Here is a 16,089-nt window from a genome sequence, read left to right as displayed (position 1 = left end):
TACTTATCTGGACTTCCTGTTCCTGAAGGGGAATGTGTCTTCTGACTGTTAAGGGCTAATGGACAAACCAAACACTGGCTCCACTGAGGGCCTTTTTCTTCTTTTACATTACCTGAAGGCCAAAGTAGGTTCTTCTATGTGTTTGGAAAAGGGAGGGGTGAGGGGAGGGGTATTCAGTTGGTTGCAATCTGCAACTTCACCGCTAGATGCCACTAAATCCTACACATTGGTCCTTTAACATGTTAATGGAATGAGAATACTTTCACAGGCCAAATTGCACAGTGTGGATAGAATCAACAAATGCCAAATATATGGAGAAATTATGGAACTAGACAACTCCCCTGTGGGAAACCGCGAGAGTGGTGCAGTGTGCTGTCCCATTCATTGTCTGTACTATTACTGTAAAGCGGAAACCAAAATATATTCATGACCTTTGTAAATAAAAGAATGATAGAAGAGGGGGTGGGAGAAGAAGAGAGGGAGCGTAGGCCAGAAAGAAAAGGGTCCGATTCACAGAGGGGAGAGGAATGATAAAAATGGGCTAGTATGGAAAAATCACTGTAGGAAAGAAAGAAGGAAGGGAGGGTAGAAGAATACAGAAAGGATGGATAGATGGGGGTGGGGGTACAGAGGGGTTAGGAAAGGGAGAAAAAGAAATTAGTAGGAGATCTTAAGAGGAGTTAGGGAGGATAAAGGATGGAAGAATGTCAATAGTAGTGTGTGTGTGTGTGTGTGATTTAAATAAAATAAAATAAAATAAAATATGAACAAATTACTTTGGGTCTCTAATTACATCACATTCAGTTATATCGTGAACATACTTATCGCAGTTCAACACAGACAGACCAGAAACTGGAAAAGACACAGAGCATCAGCTAACAATAAGGAGAGAGCACAATAACAGCTAATACCGAACAGTACAAACTGAGAATGGTAACCTTGGAAACAGCACAATATCCCATATTATAAGAACCTAAAGTCAAAACAATAATTTGCTATGGTTTCTTCTGTTAAACATACACTTAATTCAGATGCCAATACAGAATTGAAATTCACTCATAAAATCACACACTTGGTAAAAATACAGCTTTAAGACGGAGTCAGCAACAGTCTAAATGAACAATAACTACTTACAACAGCACTATGTCATATTAGTATCACATCTTAGGTCATATGAGTCAACTGTTTGACTTATTCACTATATAATAGAGAAGTTCTGGCTAATTGAATCCTGTTAATGACACCAAATTACTGCCAAAATGTGAGCACTAAATAAAAGACAACCCAAAGTATTAAACACTATAAAGTACAAGATTTTCTTCATCCAAGTGACAAAATTAAATGAGAAAAATACAAGGGACAAAAAAATCCTTTGACTTCAACCTGCATTTTTTTTTTTTTTTTTTTGGAAGATACCATTTCTTTTAAAAAACACAGATACCAGCACATTTTCAGACAGTTTCTCCAGGTCCAGGGCTTGGATTCAGGTGTTCAACTTCAAGTATGTCAATAGCACGTAGCTCAGAAGGAGCAAATTAATCATTATTGTTCAACCTGGTAAACATGACACATCTCACTGTGGTTCATCATCACCACTAGATGGAAAATGAAGCAAATATACCCAAACTGGGTGCATCTTTACAGTCACCTGAGCTATCTCAGTCATCTCTCTGTCAGGCCCTTACCCTGTCCACCACCAAAAAATAAATAAATAAATAAATAAATAAGAACCCACGTACACTTACACCTGACCCAAATAACCCCACGTTGCTTGATACTGCGCTGAATCTAGTCTGCGACTGACCGTGTATAGCGCTTTACAGGAGCGAGAAAAATTCCCCTGCCGGGAGGCCTCCCTATGCATTGACACCAAAAGACGTAAGAATCACAAAACTTTTCCTCACCACACCAACTTCAACCCAGAAAGGTCCTACTCCAGTCTCCCCTTGGAACAAAACTTGGCAGAGCGAGACGAGTCAGTGTTTGATCTCAAAGTCCAACTCATCCTCCCTGTACAATAAAGCTTCTATCAAAATTTGGGTGGTGATGATGGACAGCAATGCAACTATGCTCAGGACACAGGCTGAATACTATTAAACAACATCTCTTACTTTGGAGGATCCCCAATCTATCTACATCAGACCTGCCCATGTACCTCCACCATTTACTGATGGAAAACTTAGCAACTTAGTGACCTAACAATGATTTTACTCAATATCAAAAAAAAAGTGATCACAAATGTATCTCAGATGCCAATACAGATTTTAAATGCATTCATAAAACATGATCCATGGGCTGAAAAACTGCTTAAGAAAGCCAACATCAGAAACACATTTACAACCAATTCATCAGATCAGAACAGCAATGCTCTCTCAATAATTACATTTAAACCAATTATCAATAACCAGTCAAAATACATGCAAGTCATCGTCAAAGTCTTTGTCCTTATAATCAGTTATGATAATCTTAGAGAAGTTATCACCAGGGATTAACAAGGTTAACAGAATAAAAAAAATTTACAGGGAAACACGTGGAGACAGGAGGGAAGAAAAAAAAATATATATATATGTATGTTTATATATATATATATATATATATATATATATATATATATATATATATATATATATATATATATATACACACACACACACACATATACACACACACACACACAGGGGTCGGCAACCCACAGCTCCAGAGCATATGGCCCTTTCATCCTTCTGCTGTGGCTCCCTGTGACTTTGGAAAATAAATGAGTATTTGATTTAAATGTATTTTTTAGTTCATTTGTTTTTTTAAATGTAATTCTAAATTTGAGGATTACGGTGATCTTGTAACATTAAAATAAAGCGTTTTTAATTTTTTGTCGCTCAAAATATGCGTCACAAACGCCCGGTGGCAACATTTTCAGGTTGACAGCTGACTGCATGCTGCAGTAAACTTGATAAAGTGATGACAGAACACAGAAGCAGATGGCATTTTTGGTTCACTGCAGGTGGATAATTTAAGTTTGGATTTTTATTTCATAAATACAAGAAGGACTCAAATAGACAATGAGTATTTTATGAAAGTAAGCATTAGCCAAGCATCTTTTTTTCAGAGTTCAAAATGTTTTTATTACATGCAGAAATAAAATTTCATGTTCTCTGTAGCAGTTCACTGATTTCATAGCTGCATCACACTATAGTTTTTTTTATACAAAGCATACAGGTAAAAAAAAAAAAAAAAAAAGTAAATGCGATATATAAAAGATATATGTAGTGTTATCCTCATTTTAGATGTCAAAGGGTTTTGTGGCTCCGGGTGTTTTCTTTTCTGTGGGAGACGGTCCAAATGGCTCTTTGAGTATTCAAGGTTGCCGACCCCTGGGATAGACAGACGGGTGATTGGTCAGGCGGACAGTAATAATTATGGCACGGTGGCCATGTGTGAGACAGAAAGAAAAAGAGGGTGAGACAGATTGGCATAGTCGCCGTGTGTGTGTGTGTGTGTGTGCGCCTATGTGCATGCAGAAGACAGGTCAGCACAGCAGCCGACCAAACACACACCAGCAGCAGAATAAAAACTTCACTTACGACTTGTTGATTTCTTCTCATGCTGATCTGTTTGTGGACCTGAAAGAAGAAGCAGAAGAAGAACCAGCTCAGTCTGAGTCTGCAGGTCAGAGTTCATCTGTGAAGACTGGTGGTTGGACTGATCCTGTCCAACTCTTACACTCTGTGGACATCAGTTCACTGAATATAAATCCATCTGTGTGAAGCTTTATACACACAGACTGATCAGGGAATAATCATTTCTTGTCATAATTATTGATCGCATTGGAGACTGTGATGCAGCTGCAGTCAGAGCAAACCACAGCCTCAGGCTCACCTTCACCCAGGTCGCTGCTGCACCTGTGAGCCAAAGGAGCATGTGCGCTTGAGACTGCCACAGTCCGCGTGCACTGACCTGCAGCTCTGGACTCTAATATAACTAATAGGTTTATGTGGGTAAAAACTGTCTCTCTGTCCAACTGAGGACTTACAGGCCTGTCTCCACATACCCCTGATAACCTGAGCATGTGGGAGGTGAACTAAGGGTTTACTAACGTGAACTGAGGAGGCCGCTGAGGCCTAATTATCTCTGTGCGGCTGCGCTGTCCCGCGTGTCATATTCAGCCTTTATCTTTACCACATGAACCACATCACGGTCCAGAATTTAAATATGTCAAACCACAAAGACTGAAGGAATATTTACTACAGAACCAGGTGAGCTCCACCTTAAAACATAACCCCAGGTGGCACCAGCGCAACATGGCACCGTAAACTGTGACTGTTTCCGGAACCATGTCGTTGGCGCGCTCGTTGGGGCTCGTCTGAAATCGTGGATTTAAATGTTGCGTGTACTCACTTTTCGTATAAAGTCCAGAAAGCCGTTTCCAAACCGTCTGTCCAAGGTGAGCAGTGCCATGTAGACACGCGCACTGAGGCTGTGTGCGCGAGCGTGTGCGCGGTTGTGAGCACACGCGCTCTCCTATCCTCCAAGGCGGCGTGGTAATGGCGGACTCGGTGCAGCGCCTGGTGGTCGCAGTGGTACCGTGGTTTAGCTTAACTACGAGCTGAAACCAGCTCCAACACACGGCTCAGCGTCCGGTTTTATCAGGTTACACACTGACTCAAAGTCCCGGGTCTTCACCTGATGAATAACAGTATTTCACATATTTGAACGAACTCACGACCAAAGCGTCTCCCTGTCCAACTGTGTCTAGCGTCCTCGGCCTACACCTGCCCCTTTTAAGTCCCACGCCTCTAACAACCAGGTGGGTCGTCATCTCTGATTGGCTAATGATTGGCCAGTGATAATTGAGCCAGACCATAATGTCACAGGTCATGTATTAGGAACCATACCAATACAGCTTATCTACTTTAGTGTAGGGTGGAGCAATGCCTCATAATGTATGAAGTGAATGCAGTATGCAAACTTGAATGAAAATTGAAAATTAGAATTTTCATGATCATTGAATGATTTTATGATTTTCAATTTTCAATTAGTTGATTTTGATTATGATCATAATTAAACACAGGACAAAGATTTTAACAATATATATATACAATAACAATATAACAAAATAACAATATCAACACTATAAAAAAATAATTTGCTTGCATTACACAGTTTTTTGTGAAAAATAATATCAACAGGGCAAATTTTAAAAAAAGTGCAAATAACTAAACAAAAGCAAAAACTACTATTGGCTGTCATTCACCACCTTTGGCTGAGGTCCCCTCCTGGGTCCTGTCCCCATGTTCAGAGCCACAGATTTATAGGTTTTTGTTCATAAACAATAACACGTTTGCATTTTTCCCTTTTATTGCACTTGCTGCAATTGCAGTTGCTGACCACTGAATCTGCTACTGTTACTACTTTTATCTATTTTATATTTGACTTTTATTGCAGTTAGTATGACTACTGTTATCACTGCTAATCACAGTAATAATGTGTCTGATCCTATGAATGGATCCAATGTGCCTGCACCATGTCAGGACATTGGAATCCTCACAGGACTTTGTTTTCTCTTGTTTTCTTGTATGCTGATGTTTTGCCTTTGGGAAATTTTTGGAGCACCTCACAGCTGGGGTTCATTATCGGCCAATTCGGGCCTGTCAAACTACTGCTATTTATTCAAAAACCAAACATGATATCGCCAAACAAATTTCACCGTCAAAGCCACGAGACCCTAAAGAACACCAGTGATGTTTTTTTTTTTTTTGGGGGGGGGGATAATACGGCGAGTTTAAAAAAGAGTATTTTCTGCTATTCTCCAAAAATCCTCTTCTCGATTTACATTGGAGTCAATGGAGCAGTTGAGAGCAACTCATGTCGGTAAAAGGCAAACTATTCAAAAACCGCAAATCCTACCGGTAAAGTAAACACATTGTGAGCTGCCACTCTAGGATGGAACATTCCACAATACACACCCAATGTAAACTCTGAATTTTTCCAAAATCACTCATGATCATTAAAGGATCACTATTCAAAAACTATACAACTTAGGAAAAAAGCTGAACACACCTTGAATACACAGGACTTGTGTCTACATTTACTTTGTCTACAAAGTTTGAATGGTGTTTCTAGGTGAAAGTATGCCAGAGCAGTTGATGTTTGAAAAACACTGAAAAATTGTGACTTTTTTTTACCCCATCCCATTCATTCTCTATGGGAAATTTTTTTGCAGTTTTTCACAAGTTATGTTGTGAAACCTGAATATTCTGGAGAAAAAAAATCCAGGCACACCGAGTCTGATCGAGCCGCACATTTTGATGTATAATTTGTTGGTGTGCACTCAACAGTGTGGGACGAGTTACGAACTGAAATCCTAAGTGTAAAACGAGAATAACAATAGTATGTGTGTATATATATATATATATATATATATACACAGTTGTTGGTTGAGGTATAGCTTTTTTACCACTGGGAGAGTTAATATATAACAGTGTGGGATACTTTCTAAGATAATCACATGCTGTGGATGAATGTTATAATCTGAAACGAGAATAACAATAGTGTGCGGTGCTACACCCCGCCACCTCTAACTAGTAGTAGTGGTGGTATGTGATCCTATCACCACCTACACCTACACCACAAAAGAAACCAAGACACTGATGAAAATGTATTGTGAATTCAGATAACACCAGAAATGTTGCATTTAAATTTTAAGTTTAATTTTCTATAATAAATAGAACCAGTTCTTAAGGCAATACACAGCCCAATTTGGTCAATTTAATACAAAATCAGAAGATAAATCTTGATTCACGTTGTGTCATCTCCTCTACCTCCTCCAAACTGAGATCGTTGTTTCTCAACCTGCAGTGTAAAAGGAAAAAAAACAGAAACAAAAACAAAATATATCAATAACATTCAGCATCAACAGTCAGTTTGGAAATGAAGGGAGTCAGGGAGTGAAGACAAAAGTAATATTCTAGTTTACCCAGAATAGGATGCAGTGTCAACAGCTACAGTTTTTCTAGGCACTGAAACTAGCAGCACAGTCATGCATTGCGCCAAATGCAGGATGTAAACAACCATGAAGAATATGTACAAACCACAGAAAAAACACTGGCGTTGTATTTGTGAGTGTGTGGCTCAGTGTTCATCACATACCATACTGATTTCACATGAGTATTGTGCTCTAGGGCTTGAATCAAACATTCCACTCCTGTTCTGGTTATGCAGTTCTCTGTTAACCTTTTAGAGGAAATGAGAAGGTGGAGCAATTTAAATATTACTGTACTGTATAGTGATCTCACTCAAGTGTCAGATCAGCCATTTGGTTAATACAAATGTCATGTGCTTTGTCAATACAAGAACAAGTTGGTTCCAACTCTTACCAAAGCTCTTCCAGTGATGTGCTGTTCTTGATAATGTTGGCGAGGGCACATGCTCCTGCACTCCCTACACCATTACCCACCAGGCTGTCAATAAATAAAATGTTAAAGTTAAGTACCCTAAAGCTGAACAATGTATTGCCAATAAGCAAAATATGCAGAGATGTAAGTCTGGCAGCTCACAGAAACATATATACACATTAAATAAACATTTGTGATCATTAGGCAACCTCACACATAAGTATGGCATATTGTAATACTTTTACATTTGTAATACATTTTCCACACTGTCTTAAGTTAACCTAATATGTGCCAATATTTAAAACAAATGTTACCTGAGCCACAGTAGAGATTTGCTGTTCTCTAGTGCACCTGCCAGGGCTTCTGCACCTGCATCACCTATCTTATTGCCCCAAAGCCTGAGAATACAAAAATAGTTTAGTGAATGGAAATGCACCACCAGTAAGATACATGGGTTTTTGTAGGAAGATATTTACCCTAAATACTGCAATGAATGATTGAGTTTCAGTCCCTCTGCCAGCTGCTTTGCTCCTTCCGCTGTTATGTTATTGTTGCCTAACCTGAAAGAAAATAGAGAAGTTCATTTGCTATTGCTCTCACACAACAGACTTAGTTCTTAGTTTAGACCTATATTAGTGCCAAATGTGATGACTTCAGAAAATACTTTATGTGCTGACCTTAAAGAGAGGAAATCCTGCTTGATCTTCAGAAGATGAGAAAAGTGCCGTGTGCAGGCATCAGTTAGTTTGTTGTTGAAGAGCCTAGAGAGAAACAAAATGATCATGGAAGGTAACTGCTCAAATATCATTTGTAACTTCATGATGGTCTTATTAATCCTCTTGACAATACATACGCAATTTTCCGGAAGTTGTCACACTGGATACCTTTAGCAATCAGTTTGCGGATGCCCTCATCTGTAATGTTGTTATTTCTGAGGCTGATAAAGGAAAAATATAGGACACATAAGCATAATATTTATTTTTCTGCCTTACTGCCCTTAGTAAATGCTTTAATGAAGAATTTTTCACTGGAATGAGAAGATAAGTAAAATTTAAAGGAAAATAAACAACAATAGTTTAAACTTTTCATACTCACTACAGGGAATTACAAATGTGCAAGCAGGGAAGAAGCTGCTCCACTCCAACATCGCCCACAGAGTTGTTGTCCAGCTGGAGGCCTACAGGGTTCCTCAGATGCTGGAGCACATAGGCTAGTGCAGTGCACTCGACAGGACCAATGTTACAGTAAGTCAGTTTCAGGTGGTCCACTTCCAGCTTACTGATAGCATCTTTAGCAACTCTGCTCTCCTGCATCTCATAGATGCATTTGATAACCCAGACAAAGTCTGGCATTGCATGCATGCTCTTCTTCTCCCCTGCTACAGGTTGAGGTATAGACTTAAAATGCTTCTGCATGACTTTGGACAAGCATCTCGAAACCTGTTTGGCCTTCTTTTCCATCATAGCACTGGGGCAACAGTGGAGCCACAGGCTTCGATGGCGCTGAGAAAGAAGTCCAGACACAAAGGTGGCTGTGATTTGCAGATTTGGTGTTTCAGCTCCTGTAGCTTCCCTCCTTACAATCTTCTCTTGTTGGTCAGTGGAGGGCAAGCAGGCCCCGAAGCATTTGCTGCTCAGTCCCGTCTTTCTCATGTCCTGCGGCTCAAAGAGCTTAAGGATAGTCGAATATTCAATGTTACTCGACAAAACTATGTACAAAGCAGCGAAGAAACACTGCATAGTAACATGAAGGAATTCATAACGTTTACTGTGAGCAGAGGACATATCTTTGCTTTGAATGAGAAAGCCCATGCAGATATCCTTTTCAGTTACACCACATGTCTCCAGTTCTGTACACGAGAAGATGTAACAGGTGTTTCCTATCCCCTCAAAGGCAAGCTGTCCTAAATGCAAGACTGATTTTAGGTGCTCCTGAAGCCAACCTAACCCCATGGTGCTCTTCAGGGGACTTTGGTGCTGTAAAAAGTGCTGTAAGATCATTAGGTAAACGTCTGTGATTGTTTGTAGACTGCCCTCTCCACAGCCCAGCAGCTCCTTATGACACTGTGAGACAATCCAACAAAGGACTGGATTATGACACAGCCCAAGTAAAGCTGTGTTTGTCTGTAGGGACTCCAAAACCTTAGCAGCCACAGTGTGGTCACGGTGATGCTTCCTCACAAAGCAGCCAATCCCACTTGGGGAAAAACCATTCAAGAGTACCTCTTTGCGAAGGTGTTTCCTCAACAAAGGCCGCACTGCCTCTGGACGACTAGTTACCACTTTCCATACCCCCTTCATTAGGGAACCTTGGATTAAGTTGAACAATAGTATGTGAACAGGTGCACGCTGGGTGGGGCAGCACAGCCTGTCCTCATCTGAAAAGCTCTGCTTGAGCTCATCCAGGCCATCAAAAGTGAAGAGGATGAGATTTGGGTGGTCCAGGATGAACTGGAAAATCTCTTCCTGCTCCCTGTCCGGCCAGCAGCAGTGCTGAAACAACAACTCTTGGACAGACAGTTCTCTGTGCTCTGAGTTCAGCCTGCGACAGCTGAATGGGAACAGGAACATGAAGTCCTGGAGGGCTTCACCCCGAGCCCAAAGCAAGTGCAGCCTCTGGAGTAGGGTGCTCTTCCCACTGCCCGCCTCCCCAGATACAAGCACGGTGTCAGCCTCCTCGTTCACTGTACCCACTGTACCAATTATGTCCTCGAGGCCTAAAGGTCCATGGACATCAGCACAGTCGTGAGCTAGCTCCAGCTGGCCTTCAGTGTAGATGTCATCCAAGGACATGTGGCTGGTCCCTCCATAAGTACTGAGAAAGCAGGACTGGGCAGACACAGAACTGACCAGCTTCTTCTGATACTTTAAAAACTCTGTGACAGAAAGTGTACACACAAGATAAACTTCAAAAATTACATAGCACTGTAAAATGATACATACTGTAAATTTGTATATAAATACAGCATGCTGTAAACAGGTCTTTTCACATTTTTTAATTAGTCATTTCAAGTTTTGGAGCACCACAACTTTCACATTAAAAGGAAATGTATACATGTTTTACACAGTTTTACACAGAGCACCATGTGCATCTGTTGTAGGTTTTGCTTGCACATAGTCTGTGCTGGGTCCTATTACTGTTATCTTTACAGACACATTTCAGAATGATTGTGATAATGACATACCTTTTGGAAGAGTCCGTTTCTCTTGGTTCAATGAGGATCCAGATTCCTGCTTTTGCTGAATGTAATGCAGTACCACCTTTGCTGCTGACTCTCCTTTTGATCTGACATGGTCAAGCAGACGCCTCGCCTGATTGACATGTGAATGACAACAGATTCATCAAAGGAAGAGTTGAACATTCTGGGAGATGCAATTATTTGTTTTCCTGCCGAGAGTTAGAAAAAGATTGAAATTGACTATTAAGCTAGCTTAGTTTAAAGCAAAGACAGGAAGCATTAGTAAACCACAAGCCTGGCTCGGTCTGAAGGTTGCAAAGTCTGCCTACCAGCACCTCTAAAATTCTCTAACCTTGCCTTTGTATTGAGAATAATGCACAAATAATACAAAAAAAATGTTTCCTGTGTTTGTGTTAAGCTAAGCTAACAGGCTGCTGGTGGTAGCTTCATATTTACTGCACAGACATGAGTAGTGTTAATCTTATTTAGCTCATAACAGAAAGGTGAGTAAATGCATTATCCAAATATGCATTGTATATTAGTATCAAAATTGTTTTAAGCAAAAATTTTCATGATAATAAAGAATGCAAAAACCAGCTGAAGAACAATAACAGGAAGTTGTCAAGCCATCATTCAATAATGTGTATAAAAATAGGCTATTTACAGTACCTGCTGAGAGGGGGTGTATATAGGAAGCCGTACTTCATTGCAGTCCCCTGAAGTGAAGTGTCCTGACACAACCAGAGCCTCTAGAGCTCCGTCAATGCAGCCTTGTAGCTTGCTGACGAGGCTCGGTCTATCAGTCAGAAGAGCTTGAGTAGCTGTGTTCTGAGATTCTTCTTTTTTTTCTAGATTTGAACAGCATCCTGAGAAGGAGAGGCCAGCTCCCTGCTCTTCTGGCAGGACCAGTTTTAGAGCAGTAAGGAAGAGCTCACAAGTATCCACACCCTTTGTATAAACCAAGTCGAGCAACTGCCTGGCATTGGTGTACAGTGCCCTACCAGGCACTTGTATGTTCTGGTAGTCCTCCCATGTGAGTTCCCCTTGGGCCAGCAGTATATCCAGAACCCTTTCAAGATGTTCAGCTGACCCGCTGCTACACAGCGCATTCAGTATCTCTGTCCGTTGTTTCAGTACAAGTTCCTGGATAAACATGTTTTCTGACTGCCCGTTTCCATTTTCAGAGACATCCAAGTGTACATCTGCTGCTTCCAGTATCACAACCTGTCACATGTCACCGTGTTGCTACCAGCCCCTTTGTTGTTCCTTTACATCAAATACAGTGGAATCAGTATCCTTACTAACACCAGAGCTTTCTTTGTTGTTGATCCATACACACTGATCATTTTTGTGTATAGTCTCACACACACATCTAAGACATGTAGAAACACACAAATAAGTTAAGGGACTTCAACTGATAAGGCATCCAACACACGATAGCACCATTGTAAAATTATCACTCACGTTAGAGTCTCCACCTCACAGAGCTTTCTCCCCTCCATCTGTTCTTTGGGCAAAGAAACTGCACTTTAGACTTGCCTCTTCCTCATTCCACAACTGAAAGCGAAACTTGTTTTGCTGCCAAGTCCCTTCTGTAAAATGGAAACTGAGTCCTGTCAGCCAATGAATTTAATTTTCAACATCAACTGGACTGATTTGCCATACACTGTAACACATGTATGTGCATATCACAATACAACAGTTGATTCACTGTATTGTACTGCATTTAGGAATTCAGGAAAGTGGAATTATGCTTTTTAAAAAGCAGAAGCTTTTGGATTATTGAATTGAAATAGTTCATTTTTACATATTAACATGAAATACCAGCAGAAATATTCTGAAATGGTAAACCTTTAAGTCCGCGTTGGTAGTTGGTAGTTCCATACTTGCTGCAATTTGCTCATGCAACCACTTGATGGAACTATTGCATAAATGAACCTTCCTTGTTTGCTCAAGAGGCTGGGACTTCTTTTATTTTCTTCCCTCTTGATATGCATTATTGTTCCCCTTTTTGCAACATGTATTTCTTATTTCTGTACAGTTAATTGTGAGTGGTTTAACTTGAATGATTACAAGCTGTGTATCTGATGTAAACTTCTAAAACTGAATATTAAACACAACCCTAGAACCAGTTTCATACTGTGGTTTCTTCTTACTCGGACTCTTTGATGTCAAGATAAAATAAGTGCAAGGCTGACTATATGGACAGTCAGATGATTTATCATTATTGTTATTATAGCTCCCTCCTGAGTACCATGATTAGTTTATGTTTCTGTCATGATTTCTTTCTCAGCCCTGTTTATTGGCCTCCTGTCCTAAACTACCCGCCCACCAGATGGCCCCAGACTTTCTTCCCCTTTCCAGATCCACCTGCTCACCTGTTTTCCTTATCCAGTCACTGGAACTTCCCCACCTACCAACACACCTGTTCCTCATTTCCCTCACCTGCTCCCCAGTATTTACACCAGCCCTTTTCCCCCAGTCAGTTGCCAGATACTTTACTAATGTCTCTGTGTACCTGTATGCACTTACCTGCTGTTTGTACCTGCCTGCCTGTCCAACCATCTCTGTGAGCCTGGTCCACATCATGTAATCGATTAAAGTTCCTTCACTGCATCAGTCTGCCTGGGGGTCTGCACTTGGCTCCTCCCTGCCTGTGCTAACACCAGCCATGACAGTATAATCTCACCTACCATGGACCCAACAGACAAGCTCCTATTCAACATGCCATTTACCTGAAAGGACTTGGGAGTGTCTAAAGACTATTTTCTCAATGAAGAGCCAGACTTCCTGGAGTCACTGGCAATCCCTTGGAAGCAGGACCCTGAATTCACCCAAGAGGTAGCCTTCTACAGCAGGGAGTTCATCTTAAGCTCTGGATGCCCTGCCAGATTATCACACTGCCTGCCCGATGCTCCAGTTGCCAGCCTCCATTGCATCTGGTTCTCAGCTTCCCCTGTTGGCCTGTCCTGAACCCACTACTGCTCTTCCTCTGGAGGGGACATACCCATGCTAGGGGCCTCCTGCTCAACTTCACTGCCACCCAACAGAGAAGCCTGTTTGTTCACACTCCAGGTTGACTGCCCAAGGTCCTCAACTCTCAAGCTTTGTGGCCAATGGGTCGTCTGCCCAAACTTTCTTGCCTCGCTAAAGTTCCTTCACTGCACCAGCCTGCATGTGTGTCTGCTCTTGGGTCCTCCCTGCCTGTGCTCCTAGACGTGACAGTTTCTTCACTGTGCCCTGTGGGGCAAAATCCAGACATGAGTAATCAAAGACAGACAAGAATAATACTTTCTAAAGTGAGTTTCTTTGTTTCCTTCCTCTTCTTTTTCTTGTCTAAGAAACAGGCAACTTCACCAAGGGGAGTGTAATGCAGAGTACTCTGTCAGGCATCCTGCATGAAGCTCTAACGTGGAGTTCTGTCATCCAAATCACAGTAGGGGGTCCAAACAAGTTTGGATGGATAAGAAAGAATAAGATAAGAAACTGTCAATAAAAAGTATAGATATAATCCCAAAAGACTTCTGAGTATTTCTGTCCTCTCTTGCAACAACACAATTTTTAACACTTCGTGTCAAAGCATGGAAAATATGTGGCTCCAACTTCATGCATTTTGACTCCATCATTGCAAATAAAGAGATCTTTGGACATGTGTAGTAATAGTAGTATGGAAGGCCTTTTGTATGTCTTCCACTGGTTAACTAGTGAGGAAAACATCAGTGGCAGGACTTAACTAAAGACTCTTCTTGAACCTACATATAATTCACTAGTGAGCGAGTGTGTGTGTGTGTGTGTAGCTGGTAGGGTCAAAAAAAAGCTCACACTTATTGTAACTAGTGGTACATTTTGAGACTCACTGGTTCACTAGTAAGGTACAAATAGACTCTAACTAGTTAACTAGTCAGCCTGGACTAGTTAACATGTAAGCAGCAATGTGGAGCCACTATTTAAGTGGTTGCAGTTACTCAGGCCAAAATATTAACTAGTACACAGCATGCAAATGAAGCGAACAGGATAATGACAAAATCCTGAGTCCTGATTGGTTTGTATTTTTGTTTTAAACTTGAGAGCCAATAGGAAGTTTCAATGCACACTTCTTCTCCACCTCCTCATTAGCATTTGGTGCAACTAGTGTGACTGGTGAGCATTTTGACTTAGTTCAACTAGTAACCATTTTTAGCCCCACTAGTTCACTAGTAAGGTCAAAAGGACAAGACATCAAGGATAAAATGCCTTTCCAAATAATAATAGTAGCAGTGATAGCAGCAGCAGCAGTAGTAGTAGTAGTGATAGTAGTGATAGTGATAGGAGAAAGTGTTCATGTTTCCACCACAGACAGTCTGAAATAAACTTGGCCTGGAGGATCTCCTCTTCAGCTTGCAGTTTATTGGGCATGAAAGTTGTTGCTCCATATGGAGTGGGTTCAGCTCTATGTACTCCTCTAAAATTGGTGCCCAGCACTACATAACCTTGTCCACCAAGTCAGTTTAAACTGTACGTCAATGAATAACAGTGCCAGTTCGGTGCTGGATCCCTCTCGCTCTCATAGCAGAGACGGAATACTCTGGTTCCAGTCATTTCATTGCTGTGCATTCTTTCTGTGCAGATATCAAAAGCACATGTGGTGAGCTCAGTTTTAGGCCAGGTGCACTGATGTACTGTATGTGTACTGATTGGTTTGCCAGAGATTCAGAACTCCCAGAGGCAAATCAGCATGTCTCATCTTCTTTGTACTCTGAAGTAAATCCACAGGCAAGTTGTTATACATAGCCAACTAGCTTTCATGTTCAGAAATTATTTATTTTTTGATATTATGAATTTTAAAAGAATGCACAGCTGTACTTCACACAGAGAAGTACCATAATGGCATTGATATAATAAACAAAATAATAAAATTTAAGATTAGATCAGTAAGTCAACAAAACAAAATCTTTATTTTGTCCATGGAATATAAATTGCATGTGACAACAACACAAACAGTAACAGCACATGTACATTTAAATAGCCACCAAAACAAACCAATCTATTTGTGTTTATATCAATTAAATGATCATTCAATTTTAAGGGATATGTGCACATTTCTTAATACAATAGTCATATGCTCAGATGTGTATTGAAAAAGTTACTGGTTGCTGCCAATTCCCATTCATTCCAGTGTAAAAGATAGGGGACAAAGTCCACGGTCTTCACTCTGTGAATTTCTGCCAAGTGTTTGGCCCCCTTTGAACTAAAGAGGGAATTTTTTACTAAATAGACTGTAACTTTGGAAGAAACTCACTTCATTTGTCTAACTGAGACTCCTGAAGTCTTATTAATTTACAGTATGCAGGTACATAGGTTATGGTTTAGGACAGACTTAAAAAAAAAAAAAAAAAAAACATAAACCCTTCCTTTAAATAACCAAACCTTGTGAAATTAGGTATAAATGTGTTCCTTAATTAGAAGAAACATGGACATGCACTGTGTGAAAAATACCAAGGAATTTTAGATTCATTATTTAAACAATGCTTTCAGAGATCAGAT

At 40.6% G+C, this 16,089-nt stretch overlaps 1 protein-coding gene across 5 annotated transcripts; it reads right to left on the bottom strand.

The window, feature by feature from the left end:
• Positions 1–6,671: 6,671 nt before the first annotated feature.
• Positions 6,672–12,118, bottom strand: nod2 (nucleotide-binding oligomerization domain containing 2). 5 transcript variants are annotated; one of them, XM_041043948.1, is made up of 10 exons: positions 11,236–12,089; positions 10,573–10,699; positions 8,484–10,263; positions 8,242–8,325; positions 8,066–8,149; positions 7,865–7,948; positions 7,703–7,786; positions 7,371–7,454; positions 7,144–7,227; positions 6,672–6,846 (listed from the first exon to the last, which is right to left on the bottom strand). In XM_041043948.1, exons 1-10 carry the CDS (start codon positions 11,719–11,721, stop codon positions 6,774–6,776), a joined length of 2,970 nt encoding a protein of 989 aa, XP_040899882.1. In that variant the 5' UTR covers positions 11,722–12,089; the 3' UTR covers positions 6,672–6,773. The 5 variants fall into 5 exon arrangements, 4 of the variants coding, with proteins under 4 accessions (XP_040899882.1, XP_040899865.1, XP_040899872.1 ...); XM_041043931.1 differs by lacking the exon at positions 6,672–6,846 and having other exon boundaries at positions 6,853–7,227; positions 11,236–11,938; positions 12,031–12,118; XM_041043938.1 differs by lacking the exon at positions 6,672–6,846 and having other exon boundaries at positions 6,853–7,227; positions 11,236–11,832; positions 12,031–12,111.
• Between the last annotated feature and the right edge of the window lie 3,971 nt (positions 12,119–16,089).

Source organism: Toxotes jaculatrix, chromosome 1 (assembly GCF_017976425.1).
Source record: "Toxotes jaculatrix isolate fToxJac2 chromosome 1, fToxJac2.pri, whole genome shotgun sequence".
Taxonomy (NCBI): domain Eukaryota; kingdom Metazoa; phylum Chordata; class Actinopteri; family Toxotidae; genus Toxotes; species Toxotes jaculatrix.
Note: the sequence above shows the minus strand (reverse complement) of the source record. Positions and strands in the feature narration are given on the sequence as shown.